At 29.7% G+C, this 18,336-nt stretch overlaps 1 protein-coding gene across 1 annotated transcript in view; it reads right to left on the reverse strand.

The window, feature by feature from the left end:
• Positions 1-1,396: 1,396 nt before the first annotated feature.
• Positions 1,397-18,336, reverse strand: part of LOC125057996 (neuropeptide F-like) — a 28,282-nt gene continuing 11,342 nt past the window's right edge. The window contains exons 2-5 of the mRNA XM_047661986.1: positions 16,425-16,578; positions 6,084-6,203; positions 4,822-4,870; positions 1,397-1,646 (exon numbers count right to left, since the gene is read on the reverse strand). Of these exons, the coding sequence (XP_047517942.1) occupies positions 1,602-1,646; positions 4,822-4,870; positions 6,084-6,203; positions 16,425-16,573 (363 nt within the window). The 5' untranslated portion in view covers positions 16,574-16,578 and the 3' untranslated portion in view covers positions 1,397-1,601. The remainder of the gene's footprint in view (positions 1,647-4,821; positions 4,871-6,083; positions 6,204-16,424; positions 16,579-18,336) is intronic.

Genomic DNA, 18,336 nt, shown 5'->3' on the forward strand with positions numbered 1-18,336 from the left:
ATGCCAAACCCCTTTCTTTAGATTGTGTAACCCTTCGTAGTCCTTTAGAATCGTAGCGTTCTAGTGTGTAATGCGAGTGCCCCAGAATTTCCATCCGTCTATACTATTCTTCTATCTATTGTACTTAAATCGTAGTTACCGGCTTTGTATACAAAGGCGTGTTGACAAGGTTTGGCATTAATATAACCATTATTTCTGGAATAGATAAAAACGGCATCAAAATCTGTTTATAAATCAAACAAAACTGAAACATGACAGTTGTTGCTTCATATTTAGTCCCCAATTTCGTTGTCTTTACGAAATTTGGATTGTACCATGCATTATCCAGAGCTTTATAAATTATTTTTTGTTCTTAAAATTCTTATCACTATCTGCATATACCCTGTTAGCTGTTTTGCTTTGTAACACGCCTTTGTCTTTGCCGTCTTACCGTAGATTTCCTAGATGATTATTTTCTTCATTTAGATTCATCATTACCCTAATAGTATCTTCACTAGGTTATCATTCATCGTCTTAGTTCATTTATTAGTACTAGATATTTCGAATGCTAGAATTAATAGTAGTATCTTTAGTATAATTTAACATCTCTATGACCTTGCTCATTTCAACTGAATTTGGCAATCATCGAAAAATGTGTTAATTTTAATTAACTTTAAATCTACGTGTTAAAGAACGAAAGTATGAACGTACAGAATTTTTTACTAAACCAAAAACAGTGAAAATTTTTGTTAAATCTCATTCGGTCTTTTGTCAAAATAACTGTAATTCTTAGAAGTTTAAGCGTAATGTAAGGATTGTTTTGTAATGTAAATGTACGGTTGTATCGTCATAGGTGCTTGTGCGGAGTTCGTCAATTTCAAATGTAAATTACCTTTTGATCGCAACTGAATATAGTTTTAAAATAATTTTATGCTTATAATTAAGCTAGACATTAATTGTAATTACTCGATGTACTGAGAAGAGATTATTAGTATTAAATAATACCCTAATCTATATTGTTTTACTTATAACCTACCTACTGTTCATTTGTAAACTATAAATTCTTATACACGCCATTTAAATTTTCTTAAGTTATAAACAATATTTAAAATTCAACATTTATTTAATGCTACGGTATTTTGGATTTAATTGTGAGTGGATTAAAGGCATTATTAGTATTAAATAACACGCTAATCTATATTGTTTAATCTACCTACCTACTTATTCATGGGTTAAGTATAAATTCTTGTATAATCAAATATATCAATTTAATTTTCTTAAATTTTAAACAATATTTAAAATTCAATATTTATTTTATGCTACTGCATTTTGGGTTATATTGTAGATGAATAATGACGTACATTTCAGTTCAAAAATATGATCTTATCTTGTCCATTCATGTTAAATGAAACAACAATTTAATATTCGAATTGCTTATATTTCATAACTTTATGTTGAATGTAGTACATCAATAACAATATACATAGTACATAGACTACTTAATGGAACAAAAATAGGAACATCAATTCTTTAATAAAAGATCTAAGGAAATAAAGATCAGCAGAGCAGCATTGTAGTAAAGTTCCGTGATGGTATTAAGCTGAGTTGACCGATTGCATCTCTCATCTCCTTCTAGCATATGCCAACCAGGCTGGTATGTCTTGCTTCTGTACGGGAAACAAACATTAATCAATACACGCTACACATACATAAACTAAAGTTTTTAAGTAACAAAACAAATATCATTTTGTTTAACAGTCAAAATTAATTAAATAAGTCAGTCAGTTTTAACACTAAAATCAAATACTAATAATATGAACTAAGAATATTATCATCATATTGAAAATCATTGCGAAATCGCTATTCGAATCAAAGCTAATCTGATAGAACACCAATTTCATTTCGCCGGCTGCGACCACGCGATTTCAATTTTCAAACTATCAGGATAATTTTGTGCCATTATTTGGTGACTCATCTGCGTAAAATAATAATATTCCTACTTTCTCAAAACTCTCTTTATTTTTGCACCAAATTTTATTGAAGCTCCGAAAGAAATTTATCAAATATATACTAATATTTTATTTTATTTGGGTATCAAACGGTAGATTTATCAAACTGAAAAACGCTTCTTAATTTGATAAAACATATTTTCAACGCCAAGCATATCTAATGACTCAATAAAATAATTAGAAAATGTGGCATTCTCAGGAAATATATTCATTTCAGTGATACAATTTTGCATTATCGCCTCAGGACAAAGGCGGTTGTTAATGAAATTAGCAAGTTTAATAATACCCCTACGACAATAACGTCTTTGAGGCTACAAAGTGATTAACAAGTAATCTATTTAGCAGAATTTCGTTCATGCAATTTTGACCACTACTCGGAATTCGATTAGTTATAGAATTTAAGACATCTCAAATTAGTCTCATAACATCGTGATTTATCGTCTCGATAAGTTTTTATTTACATTTATTTTAGTGTTACAGGCTTAAAAACACACTATCTATAATAACAAATAGATGATGTTTCTTGGTAATCAGTCTTTACACACGTCTTTACTTTTAAGTTTTAGCTTTTTGCTACTTGGGTTTGCAAAAAATGCTTTGCTGCAACGCTTTCATCATTATTAAATCTACGTATCTAATAAAAAAAATCCGTGGCGCCACAACCTTTTTAGGTTTAGGTCTCAGATTTCTGTATCTGTTTCATGACCATTTGTCAATCTAATAGGCAAGTGATCAGCCCCCTGTGCTTGATACACGCCGACTTTTTGGGCGAGCCGGTTTCCTCGCGATGTTTTCCTTCGCCGTTCGAGCGAATGTTAAATGCGCACATAGAAAGAAATTCCTCCTTTCAATCTTATTTTAGTAGTAGACCAGATCCTAATTTTTAATTAGATAAATAATGTTTATATACCCTAGAGTGACTGTGCAACAGATGTATATGTGTACTGTACCCTGTTTACAAATACATTTATCAAAATACTCTAATTGATGCGTATAGCGGCTTTATAAGACCGCAAATCCAATTGCGTAAATACCAGAAACAAAAGAACTAGAAAAGCGTGGCTTTCGATATATATTGCTTACATATACTTGGAGCGGAGGAGGTAAAACATAAAATCTATTCAATATCTTTAATGTCAATAGCATGTAAATCCCTGGCTATAAGATCGACTTGACATAAATTTAATATTGAGTTGATTCAATATTGCATTTAACGTCAAACCATAAAATGCAGAATATATTATCATAATATAATGTAGGCGATACGATACGACGTTTTGATTATTGACTCTATGATACCTTAGGAGTTTTCTTTTGGTTTATATTATATAATACATAAATTAATATGTTATGTCCGGTATGTATTATAACGGTACCAACCGGTACCTAAATAAAAATAAATGTGTGAAAATAATTATGTACCACAAAAATTCATTGTGATACAGTTTATATTATCAGATCACATAAACAAACGCTTAGACGAAGCTGGTTTTACCGCAATCTAACAATTTCAGACTTAATTGAATTTTAGATTGATCCTTGGTACAAGAATAACAATAACAAACGCTCTGAGAACTCTATGATCAAATCGCAAATAATAATGACGTGGTATTATTAGCCGCTTTTGTAATTTAAGTAGCCTGGGTTGTATATGAAAAATACCAATCATTTCTACAAATAGATTTTCATAGAGCGAGTTCTGGTAACTCACTTTTCGAACTCACACAGCGGTTTTCGCATCGGCGGTCGCTCTCAAATCAGTCGTGAAGCAGTCATTTTATGATTTGGCATTCTGATAAACAATAAACTACAAGCTCCCACCTTTTCACCGAAAACCGCTGTGTGAGTTCGAAAAGTGAGTTACAGAATCGCAGGGCTGATTCGAAAAAGTCGTGATTCATTTCATCACACAAAAACCCATTGAAATTCTATTCTAAATATTATTATATTACCAAATGTATCTGAATGAATTGAATTCAGAGTTAGGGTAATAGATTTAGGAGTTCAAAACCAAATAAGTAAATTTGATTAGTACCGGCAAACTAAACGTGAGCTATACTCAGTTTCCTTTGAAGTTACATCAAATATATACTTGAATTAATTAATGTTAATTTAACCTAACATAAAATTAACAATCACTTATTTTTGGGTGTTCCTTAATGTAAGCTTTTATTGTAATGCCCATCGAAATTTAAATAAACAAATAAATTCTCGTGATTATAGAAAATTATATAGCCGCCGAAATGCCTCTTCCACCTCTTCTACGGGAATAATAAACAAAAGAAACGACATCAACTAATGACGAAATATGCGGAAAATAATAATAAAAATAATCTTTAATGAATATTCTAGTCAGGATTGGATTGAAATTAATAACAATTGAGAACTCCATTATAATTGAACGTGGAAATCAGTTTCGGGTACATTTTTCAGGAGCCCTTACTTCGATCTTACAAGTGAATTCAATTATAAGTAAAAGAAAATATTATAACTCTAATGTATTAAAACGTTATTGATAACTTTTATAGGCAAGAAACCAGCCTTGTCATCAATGTGTCTAAGGCATCACTTCAGAGTTTTTAATGCGAGACTAAGCGAACTTTGACTGATTTTTTTACTGGATTTCGACCTGCAGGAGTAATATTAATAATGTTTGGCGTTATATATTGCCCTAAGACATGCTGGTTTCTATGTGCACCAATGCAAAAATGTGCGTAATTAACACTTGCTCGTTGAGGGAAAAATCATTTTGTACACGCAGGTTTCAGCACAAGAATCTCTGGCTTAGATATATACTAGGTTCTGAATTATAAATGAACGTTTAGTAACTTACTTCAAGATCCTTTCCCCAGTTCGAATAAGCCTCCGATCGTTTTCCAAACCTGTTGACAATGTTAACACGTTTAGAATAATTAAATTACTAAAAAGTATTTAGCTTTAAAATATTGGTTAGACTGAAGTTATCATAATGGAAAAGTTTTGTTGCTAAATAACTTTTTGTCACATTTCTAGACAAAATTATAGGCACTCGAAAACATTTATTAATTAAAAACTAAATACAGTGCACGGTAATATATTTTATAAATTATCCAAGTTATAATCAGATACGAGTAAAATTGTATTATGTCTAAACGTAAAAGGGATTGATTGGGAATAATATAAGATATGGTTAACTTAAAGCAACTACTAAATATTACCAAACAAGTTCATACAATAACTACAAAACATGTACAAAAAACATAATATATCGTAATAGAATCTAAAACACAACATTTTTAACGATTAACTTTTAGACGTGTTTGTTTTTCTCTCTACGGATTAATTTAATATATAATTATTCAGGGAACTAATCCCATTATAAATAAAAACAAAATCTAATAATTTCAACGTAGGTTATTTGTCTCTATTTATCACAACGTAAACAAAATTTGACAGAAAGGGACGAAAGAGTTCATTTAGACTGATTCAGTGCTTATGCGTTAGTGTATAGTGAATTAAGAGTAAATAGATTAAGTAGGGTCTCACTATTTTCTAATGTCACAAGGCCGCCTCCACACTTCTCTCAGGTGTTGTTTTACACGGAATATAAGATGAGACACGTTCCTCGAAACATATTGGTTTCAGAACGTCAGACTGTATTTTAATTAGCAAACGTTTCGCTAATTATTTAGTGATGCAAGTAAACGGGTTAAAGTTAGATTAGCGTAAAACAAATTGTATGCTTATTGAGCATGTTTGATTTACTTAATAAGATGAAGCTGTGAATATATTAACACAAATATTTATCATAATATTTCACTACGACTGTGCATTGGTAAAATAATAGTTAATATTTGCAGCAATTACTTAATGCAAACACAAACTTGACAATAATAATAAAAACCAGAAACAGTATATTTATATTATGACAAAATAATTTATTTGATTTAGGTTTTTTTAATTTCTTTACCATAGTATTTATAAATTCCACGTCGAGAAAGAGAAAGCTGTTCACACATAAATGAAAGTCAAAATACGTATAACAAATAACATGCGGATGACAAAAGAACGCACTACTAGAAATAGGGATGGGAAACATCGACATCGATATCGTACCTTGGTCGAGTGTGGTAGGAGTAAATGCGGTCTAGTTTCTGCAGCTGTAGGAGCCGCACAGCACGATCTAACAAGTCTGGGTCGACCCGATCCATTTCCGCTACGTCGCGGCGGTCAATCCTGCCAAGACGACACCGATTACAACACCGCGACCAAGATACGACCCGATGGGAATTCACAACAAAAATCGGATAGTTAGCGCAAGAATTCAAATACCGAACATACAGGGAACTTAGGTTTCAAATAATGTAAGGAGTCCATACAAAATGTTTTAAATTTCTGTAATTTATAGTGCTCGAAAACGAAACTGGAAAACTTTCAATACAAAGCTCATACACAATTTTTTTGCAGACAGTTCTAAACACTTTTCTTTGTTATTTATAAATACTGTCTAAGTATTCATTCGTCCGTACTATGTGAATGACTGGCTAGTGCGTGGTTAAGCATTATTATAATATTTGGAAGGAGACATTTTAATTTATTTCTTAAGTATTTGCAACGTTATATTTTCAGTAAAATGTACTTTCAATTAAAGCAAGTTACGATACGATACTGGAATAGTTAAATTTCGTTCTGTGAGTGTTGGCGGACATTAGGACACTGACTGGCCGTAAGATATAGGGCGATTTTATTGTCATATATTTTTATTTACAAATTTTTAGAGTAGGGCCTAATATGATACTGAATATACCTAGGCGTATCGTTATTTTGTTATATGAAAATTATTTCTATCCACTTTGTAAGTTACAATCAAAGTATCAACAGGAACGATTGCACATATCAATACAATAACAATAAAATTATCATACTACGATTATGACGTAGTTTAAAAGTGAACTCAAATCGAAATACGAAACATTTATTAATTAAATAGAAAATTTGTTTACGATTCGATTGGTCAAAGACCAGGATTTTTAAAGGAAGTACTTTCAAATCAAGAACAGAAATCGAATCGAAAATCAAATCAAAACTTCATAGAAAACAACTCCCTTAGTTTCAAAAATAACGGTTGATTTAATTTGGCAGTACTTTGTTATAAGGTGTTATGAAAAGTGTTATGAGGTGGATGGTTACTATAAGGAAGGTACTGCTTAGTACTTAAATTAACTTATCACCAAATAAATTAATACGACGTTTTATTTATTGAAATTATATTCAATAAACATATACATAATTTGACACCAAAGCTGACGATTTATACAAATCTTTGGTCTTATTTAACCTATAATCCGTGAAATGATCAGGTTCATATAGCCTTGTAAGACGTAAATAAATGTAATTTGACTCACAGCCATCACATGTACTTGATATATTGACAGTAATCTACACACCTCTCAATTTTATATATCAGAGATGATAGACACTAATCTCAATGTGATCTGTTTCTCTATATATGTGAAACAAATAAAGTGTAAAATTTTAAGCAAATTTAATATAATTTTGATGCCAATACAAAAAATGTATGAGCTTTTTGTTCATAAATTGGTGTATTGTTTTAACCAAATTAATTTTCTTACTTTATGTAGCAGCTTACACTTCATAAGAAATAGCATACATAAGAAATTCAAGAAGCGTACAACAAGAAAAGTAAAAATATACCTTTCATTCTGATGAATTTGTATATTTTAGTTTATATTCCACAGAAAAGTTGGACGAAAATTTAATTTTTCCAATTCGAGTAAGGAACTTTGAGTAAAATTCGAAACTTTTAACATTCGTAATTTGGGGCTTCTTATAATATTTATTTAAAATAGCTGAGTGTATCTTATTTGACCTTTATTTGACCTTATTGTTTGAGTTTACTTCTCATTACTATTCCAAAGATTAAGTATATATGATAATGTTTAGGCAACAATATTTTGATGTTAGAGTTGGGTAACTAAATATAACAGATACATTACTAAACGAGTGATTCATGAAATATTATTTAATTTGGTTTATAGCCGGTAAAAATTTAGATGCGAAATATTTCCGTTTACAATATCACATGCTCTGCATCACTTAACTTTGAAAAAGTCACTCACTGGCAAGTGAGTTACGGCAATTTCACACCGCTTTTGTTGTTTGATAATTATACGGACTTTACAATATAAACATGCACTAAAAAATACTTTATTTACATACCTACATACAAGCAAGGTTATTTATATGAAAATGATGAACTGGAAATATAAAAAACCTACCTGATATAAGACAATATTAAACAAAGAACGAAACAATAATATTTGCTTTAACAAACTGATCCCCGACATTGACGTAGTGGTATTTACTATTTGTAAGGTTTGCAACGCTTGACCTAACAATTTCTTCTATTGAAATAGAGTAATCAAAATATACCGTTAACGATAAAGTAGAATATTAAAATATTTTTATTACATTATAGGGATATGAACAGTACGTTATTACATAACTTGACGTTTCATAGTTGATTTAAAGTTAATATCCTTTAAAAAAGTTGTATGTGTACCATTTATAACTTTTTGTCGAAAACTCCACAACAAATATATTAAAAAAATATACAACTAATTTATTTTTCTTTACAGTAATATACAATGATGTTATATTTTATAAAATTCACCATTATATTGTATTTGTATAACAATTAAAATTTAAAAACCTTTTACTTATCAAGAATATGATTATTTCCGTTAAAATAGATTGCACGAAAACAGAACTATGAACTGTTATGACAATCGACTAAAATTAACTATCGAATATAGTATTGATTGAATATTGACAGATTATATAAAATAAATAAAATCTGATTCTATAATAAATTAATATTGTCTATGCGTTTAAGCATAAAGCTTAGCTTGTTAGCTTAGGCAAAGTAAAGTATAGAAATAGGATACCTAAGGTATATCCTATTTCTATACTTTACTTTTCAACCCGGCTAATGTACACTATTAATGTATTATATTATATTTATCTAATTCATTATCAAACAAGTTTAACTTCTTATTAATTTCTTTTGCGCGGCGTCTATTAAAACCACAGAAATAAAAGTCCCCTTTTCTTGAGGCCTACGCACATACATTATCAAATAGATTTAACAATTCCTTTTATATCTAAAGGTCGACTCTAATACGATTATATATTATAATCGGAAATGATAACATAATCCCTCACTTTGATAAAAAATTCACAAAATGTCTGAAACATATGTTATTTATAAAAATATCGAAAAACCGTAATCCTCCAATAAGGCTTTAACGTCCATTAGGGTAATTCTCATTCATCCCGAAAATAGTTGTTTCCTAAAAGAGACCTTAGATTTCCCGATATAAATAGTTTTTTTTAGTATCTTCATAGAAAATGCTTTTATTTAATACCCGAATGTATTAATTAACATTTACTCTATTAATATTGGATTTCAGTAATATACGTTATCTTTTCGAATTGTTCGTTTTTTCAATAGGTAAATATATAAACAGAGCAGTGTTGGCCTAGTGGCTTCAGCGTGCGACCCTCATCCTTACCATTCGCTCGAACGATGAAGGAGAGCATCGTGATGAAACGGTGTATTTCAGGCACTGGAGGCTGATCACTACTGATACTTGCCTATTCGATTTAAAAATGATCTTGAAACAGATTCAGAAATATTAGGCCCAAACCTAAAGAGGTTGTAGCACCACTGATTTTTTTTATATATATAAACATGCAGCTATAATCACAAATGCTTAATGCTTAATGGGTTTTATTTTAAATAAAAGTTATTAAATATCTAAACTAACTTCAACAATAGACACACATAAGACTATTAAAAATGGATTAAAATATTACCTTTATAATGTTATTCCATTAAAATAACACAAACCCAGGCATGGCATTCACACGTTAACACAAAGTGCCTTTGTGACGAGAAAATTGAAAATTCTATTTTATTGCGGAGTGACTTTCGCGGAGAGGCGTCAACTTTTTAACCCATTCAAAGTTTCAAAGCTTTAGACATACGAGTCACAAAGAGGTGTAATGTGGAGAAAGTTCCCTGTACAACGATTTAATAATAATTTTGCCGAGTTTTAAAATTCAACGAAATTATTTAATGTACGTTCAAAGAGTAGAAAAGATTATTACAACATACTTGATATAAATTAACAACAAAAATATTCTTTATAATTACTTCTGGTATTTTGGAATGCGGTTTTAGAATTCAGGTATGTCAGGTCATTGTGAAGGTACGATTCAAAGATCAATAGTGTAGGAAACATCTACCCAATCAATCAAATGGTTCCCGGATTTCGCAGAGAGATATATATGACAATAGATACGACTGCGGTAAAGCAGACTTTCCTAATTTTGTATTGAATTAACATAGCCCTTCCTACGAGTAAAAAAATAACTTTCACCATATTACTAATGGAGTCAATAGAGGAGTATATGGAGTTAGTACGGTATTTCCCGCATTAATTCGGTCTGAATTAATTAGCGTTGCCTAGATGTATCGTAGTAGCAACGAGGCCACCCGTTACACCAATTTTTTTTAAGTTTATTGTTTTTTTGCAAAAAAAGATTTTTCTCAAAATTTTCAAATCATTTAGTAAATAAACATTTAGTTAGTACAAATTTGTTTAAGACTATGATTTAGAAGAAAATATTTATTTCCACTTTTCCAAGATAAAACATTTTTTAGAAGGACATCTTGAAAATATTTTTGCAATGTGCCACTGAGTTTCTCATAAAAGCAATTTCACAGTGACAATGACCAAACGAAATAAATTTTCATTACGGTATTCTGTTCAAATGTCCGTAATTACTAAGTGCTTTCGTATATTAAGTTTTGAAACAGCGACAACATTTTTGATAATATCACCTACAGTTTAAAAGATTTATCGTTACTTTACTATGATTTAGAACAACAAATGATTTCTGAGAACAATTATTATAAATAGTATCTACTTGCATACATTTATACGTAGCCTTTGTGCCTTTAATCCCGAAACCTTATTGTATGGCCGGGAGCAAAATGGAAATAGAACGGGAATGCGTTATGGAGAGGGTTGGGAAACAATAATGTAAACAATTTTTATATGGTTTATATAATATGAGGTAATTTATAGTATTTTTATTTAAAAATTATAAAATGATTGCTCGATGATTAAATACATTTCAGATTAATACGTTCCAAGTAATCTATAATACAAAATGATTTCTTGTTTGTAATGAATTAGAAAATCATTTAACCAGAAATCTATCATGGCAATACAGAAACAAAGCATTATTCTAATATTTCTTCTGTTAAATCTTAATAGATTTCCTTTTATTCTTTAGATTATAATCGTATAATGTTGTTTAGGAAGAAAGCTACGAAAACCACAATATAGAACTAAGTGACTGTACAACTTGCTACCAGGAATCCTTGTTGAGAATAGTTGAGTGGGGACAGTTAAACTATTTTAAATTCTGGACGTAAGATTAAATTTGTTTTGAGGATCAAAGGGGTTGTATGGAGCTAATCAGATACCTACACAGGAACTATTTTATCACAAAATAGATTTCGTACATATGTACGGTAAAACAGTTATATCGTAATTTCGTTTACGTTAGTATTTTAGGTTTCTGTTTCTTTAACATATGCTTAATAACAATTTATTGATATGAATATCACTTTATTCTTTCTAGAAAGCCATTTAGTATTTTTAAGGCATTTTAGTATGGACGTCTAAATCAAGGTACAATAAAAACTACTAATCGTAGAACTGCAAACGTAGTTAAAAGGAAAAGGAATACAAAATTCGATTTCTGTTCAAGGATATTTCATTCAATAAAATTGTAATTTCAAAATGCTGTGCTGAAAATGAGCTTTATAAACTTAATCCATGACGCAGTATGTTGCAGTCACACACAATAGCTTTTACGGCACTTCCGGTTACGGTAGAATAAATCTCACGTGATTTTATTCATTCAGACTGACTTATATATAAATGTGGACTATAAATAGATCATTTCTCTGAACGGAATTTATTTAAATCTTGGGTGTATTACAATTTATAAAAAACATACTAATGTAGAAAAAATTTGTAAAATTAAGTTTCCTAGTATAAAAAATAATGGAGGCATCGTAAATACTGGATATAATTTAAATTTTACTAAAAACTCCCTTTTAAACTAAACCGCATTCATTTCTAACAACCTGTATTTGCTACGAGAGACTTCTTACTTTATCATTCAAATATTCAAAGCATTAGCAGTTTTTTTTTTAATATTGATTTAAAACTACGTTAGGATCACGTCCGGAACATTTCTTCTTGTTATTACAAAACTTTTAACTAAAAACCGTTACAAGTTTGTACACATAGTGTGGAACTTTTATGGGTCTTATTTGCTACGAACAACTTAACATGAGCTTAGAGATGTTAAACGTTTTTTTTATTGTTATGAAACTTTTTTCTTAGAACTTCTAGTAGATTTTCCTGTCTGGAGCACGATTTTATATGTATTAATATTATTCAGAGTACCGTTTTTTTATTTAATAAAAGAGTAATCATCTCCTTTTTAAACGTTACTCTTTTTAATAATAAGACTCTCTACTCCCCCTGCCATTGTGTCCAGGGACATTTTTCTATCTCTTACATTTTTACTACAAAGATACATAAATGATTTACTTATTCGTGTTACGCGTCTCGCGAGATACGGCTACATCGGTATTATTATTATTATTTACAATATTCATGGGCGAGCCAGTGCGCAATTGCTTGCGAGACCCGTTCTTTCATTTTTGTTGCATCCTTCAGATATTTAATATTTTTTTCGCAGAACCGTTCCGCGTAACGCGAAACGAAAGTTACTTTAAATGGTTCTTACAAACGGCTGCTAGCGAAATATATGTACTGTAAACTGAATTTATAAACTGTACTATATATAGTGTATAATAAAATTTGATTCATATAATACATAAAGTTCAATATTGTATGAATTTTATTTAGGTAGCATAGACTATACACGTAGATATGAAACCAAGAGGTTGCTAATATTTTTAAATGGCTTTTAGTTATCTAATTTATTTTACAAATGAACTTCTACTAATGCAGCATTTTTAAATACATCATACATTAACTGTAACGTAGCTTTATATTTCTTAATAAGATAAATATTAATAAATAAAAATATGGTACAATCTTTAATTAGATCGGAAATAATATAATGTACAAAAAGAACATCCATTGATATGGATTCCTATTATTGGAAAGATTTTAAAAATGGAACGACGTAAAAAGCTCCTTAAGGTTATTGTTAACGCAAGTTTTAGCTTTTTTATTATCGATTGTGTTTAAAAATGTCTTAACTAATTTCTTCGAGAATCCTTTTATTACCTTAAAGTAGAGTTCACAGGAGTTCACAAGTATTTTTAATGAACTTCAATTCCAAACAAAGTTTTAATTCGACTTCCTATTTTATTGGTTCAAGACTACTTCATCTTTTGATGTTTAAAAATATAATTAAACTAGCAGACTCGGCCAAGCTTTGTTGTGGCTAAAGTTTTTTTATATTACATAGTAGTAAACTATTCAAAGGAAACGGTAGGAGAACACCAGTCAGGGGGACCATGCTTTTTTGGTGATTATGCCATTAAATTGTAGCTTATGTGAAACGTTGGTACTTTCAACATAAAGATAGCGCTCTGTTAGAATTGTGACTGTCAAATAATAAACAAATAATTTGCAATAAAATAATATTACGGGTATAAATGAAGATGTAAGCTATCGCATCTTTTAAGTTAGTTCAAACTGCACACGGTTTGCAAATTTGAATGAAATCGGTAAAGTAGTTTAGGACTCTATAGCGGAGAAACAACGTGACATGTAATTTATATATATTAAGATTAGGTGATGATTGCGTTTTTTTTTCTATGTGTGCAAGTAGTAGTACATGCAATTCCAGTTTTGAAATAATTAAATTAATGAAATACAATTTAAAATTTATTCTGTCTGCTACAAAGATCTAAACGAGACTAAATACATATTAAACTTTAACATGTTACTTGTTTAAAAACCTTTCTCTAATAGCATACCGTATTATGTTACGTATATGAACAAGAGTTGTCTGTACAAAACGTAATTTCAACTAAAAGCTACAACAGGTGGAGGCTTGACAAAGCGGTGATTACGTCATCATTTCAGTGACCGGACCGAATGGACAAGAAAAGCCCGTGTCCAAATTACAGCGCGTTTCGAATAAACGCTATTTTACTATGTATTCTGTGTTCACTCCCACGGGAACGCATCAAATGGCAAACGGGAGATGTCAAGCCATTTGTGGCCTCTCATTATAGTCCTAGCTGTATGTGTGGGTAGAAAGTGAATAATTACACTCTCTCTTATTTAAAATTATAAGGTTTTACCTACTTATTTTTGCTAAGTATGGTGTAGATCCTTTGTTTGACTTTTATTCATTAAAATTATCTTAATATGAAAATACAATTAAAAATTGTTTAAAGATAGAATTACAATATTTAGTTACAAATTCATATGGAACATAATCTGTTATAAGCATAAAGATATATGTTATAAGGGTAAAGCGATATAAAAAATATGGCGCGTAACCGAAAACTGTGACAAATGTGTGTAATTTTTTTTCCAACGCCGATAAAGAAGTTTGACTTCAAAAAGCAACATGGCGCGTAACCTGCTACAAAATTTCTCCCATACGTCGATAAAGAAGTTTCACTTCAAAAGATGGCGCGTAACGGAAAAATGTGACGCGTAACGAAAAAATGTTACACTAAATTTTTTTCCAACCCCGATAAAAAAGTTTATAATTTATTACAGTCAATTGGAATTTCAGTTCAAAGAAGAAAATTTATTAGTTCAATTATGAATATTTGACAATTATCGCTTATTTTGTTTTAATTTAAACACGTCATCAATGTTGGCCAAATTCTAAACTCTATAAATGAGATTAGATCTAAAAAATGGGATTACAATTTCTGTAAACAATAATTCATTGCTCAAATAAGCAACGCAGAAATTAATTCATTTTTATGAGGCTTAATAAAAACGTAATGTCGTAATTCTGTGACTGTATAGAAAGTATATTCAAGTGTTAAAATCTTTCATAAAACTTGCCCTTTTCTTGTATATTAATTTATGGTATGCTGAAACATTTCAGTTTAATTCTTTAAAGTAGGTCTAAATAACGGAAAAATATCGTTTATATTAAAAACAGAAACGAGGATGACATGTTTTGAAGGGATTTAATTTCACCTATATGGAATCATGTCAAATTCTATTTAATATACCGCTTTTGATTTCACACGGTCGTCTAATCGAAAAAATGGTTAGCTTTTTAAGTAAAAGCGAAAAAAATAGTTATATTTTATTTGAAATCTAAATAATACATACCTTCTGCAAATTTTTCAAGTTACATACCATAAACGAGTTATTATACCATGTCTTTATACCGCCAACTGTTTTGAATTCTCAAATAATTGAATGAATTATTAAGACGGAATCACTGTTTCTTTATTTTATATGCGATTTAATTTATATTTTAGTATTAAATTCACTCATTTTAGGTAATTTAAAATGTATTGAATATAAGATGGTGATGGTGCAAATCATACAGGATTTTTTATATATTTATATAATATTTTACTAAAAACATCTCGCATTTTTTTTTGAGGCTAAAATAGGATATTCTAAATAAGGTTTTCATTAGTATTCAAGAAAAAATAAAAAGTTCGATACTTTTTTAGTTCAGTTTCGTTTCAGTGTGTTCTTTGAATAAATTATTTCGAAGGGCAACCGTTATTTTAAATTACGTTTATTTTTCCAATCTTAGAAGGTTTAATGTTTTTTTCTTGAATATTGAGTATTTATTAGATGATGGAATTATATTTATCATAAGAACGTAAACAAAGATAATTTGTCATCTTGTAATTGTTGTCTAATTGGTATCAATCAAATGTTCACCTACAATTAATCCTAAATTATCATTAAAATACCCGTAGTAATTAAACTATCCGTAGACAAACTGTAGAACTTGGCATTTATTTATATCCCAATACCTTCAACGTACAACGCATGTTCAAGATTTTACCTATGATTTACAATAACAATTATAATTTTTATAATACCATTATAGGCGATAATTTAATAACTTAAAAGTCCATAAGTCATTATGTTGAAATGGCCAGGGGTGAAGTTGGGTTCTTTCACTACTCAGTTATATATTCCTAAATAGTCCTGTTTATTTGGCCAATTGTGTTTAAAAGTAATAGTCGGCCAGGTCAAACATTTTCTAATACCGCCTCCATGCCTTGTAAATAACAAACAAACAAATACTTGCTTTACTATATTCTCCAAAAATAATATCGAAATTTTAATATATTTAATATCTCACCTCGGTCTAGAAGCCTGTGTATAGTACCGGTCAAGCTCTTGCAGCATACGAAGTGCATCCGCCATATCATGAGGGCCCTCCTCCCTGGCCTCGATGCAGGCAGCTACCACCAAAACTCCCAACGCAAATAGGAACCTCTTGCTCAACATTGTGTCTGAAATAAATTATGTATGTGTATATGATATTAATTACATAGTGCTATTAGCTAATGGGTTATTGGTACGTTTTTTAAAGTATTCATTTGGCTATCATATCTTTTGTTGGATTTCCTTGCTGGATTAAAATCGTATCGCAGAACCTTGAGTGGGTCGACAATTTATCTTGTAAACATCTTTATGATATTTTTTAACAATAAGGAAACATGACAGAAACATCACAAAAACAACTTATAATTATAGGAGCGTCCTTGAATTGTTTTACCGCTAAGATTAAACACAACTAAAATAAAAAGAAATTCATACACAAAAGACAAAACAATTATAACAACGGCTTTAAACGATCTTAATACTCGTATTATTTAATCATATTCAAAAATTGTTTGTAAACGTTACATTTTCTTCTTGAAAGTTTAAGTAATTGTTACAAACTTAATTGTTAACAAAGTGAAAACATGTCATACACACATGTTTCAAAAGGTCTTACTTGAAGACCATTGGTTTTCCAGTATGGTTTTATTATGTTAAATGAATTCGTAATATATTTCCAAAAAAACATTTCCTTATCCAATTACAACCCTTTATACTATGGGCTTCTATATTTAAAAAATGCAGCTAATTAATCTGTAAGCTTCACTCTTCATTTTAAAAATAGATAAAATCTTCGAGTCCTTTTAACTTTTGAAGTAATGAAACCTTTTTTAAAATCTTAAAGTTTGCCAATTAGAAGATTTTAATTAAAACATTCCATTCGTTACAGAATAACTAAAGTTATGAAACAATAAAACAACGCTTCAGTTTCATTTGTTTTGTTTTTTAATAAGATATTTTATCCTTGACATTCCATTTATTGGAAAATACATATAATATAACGTATTCCTTAATGCGTTATTTAAGTAATATTTTTGTATTGTACATGCATTCTTCTTTTGTTAATGATGTGATGCCCATACGATCTTTTAAATATATTTTAGCAACGTTAGGACTGGTCAGTCAATCAGTGTCAAAGTCTAATCTAAACATTTTCAAGAATGAATAGTTACGAAGCTTAAAAATCAACATAGTCGCATAGACGCTGAAATTCTTCGTCTTAAGTTTCTATTAATTTTTAATCTTTTGTAGCTTCGAGTATTCTTTTAAGTTCTCATTAACTTAAAACTTAGTTATAAATTATGTAAGTTAAAGACTAGATTTCTTTAAGCTTTTAAGCCTAAACAAAATTAATTATACTTAACAACGGTAGTTAAGTTATTACTTATTTTACCTCACAATTGAATACCTTTTTTCTACTTTTGTGGAATACAAAATAAGTGCAACTATTTCGTCAACGCAATGTGTTCATTTTTGAAAAATCTTAGACATTAGATCGCCTACTTTAGACACTCATTAACTGACCGACCATCACGTTACATGGTTAAAATATATTATAATGTTTTTTTAAATATAGGCTTCATATCAGTCATAATTAAGAAAAGAAAAATGCAAGTACATTACATAAATAATACTTAATTTAAGACAATAAGGATTTGTTATGTTATTACAAGAAATATTAACAGAAGTCAAAACGATAGTGCGTTTCGTTTCATTGTGATTGGTCAGTATCTGTGACTATAGATAAATTAGATATGCTCTTCAAATAATACGATGACATGTGGGAGGGCGGGACATTAGACATAAAACATTGTCTATATATAAAACAGAACACATTTTTATGGTTGTGAAAATATTAATTTATAGATTCCATAACATTTAAGTTA

This window comes from Pieris napi, chromosome 17 (genome assembly GCF_905475465.1).
Source record: "Pieris napi chromosome 17, ilPieNapi1.2, whole genome shotgun sequence".
In the NCBI taxonomy this organism is placed as follows: Eukaryota; Metazoa; Arthropoda; class Insecta; order Lepidoptera; family Pieridae; genus Pieris; species Pieris napi.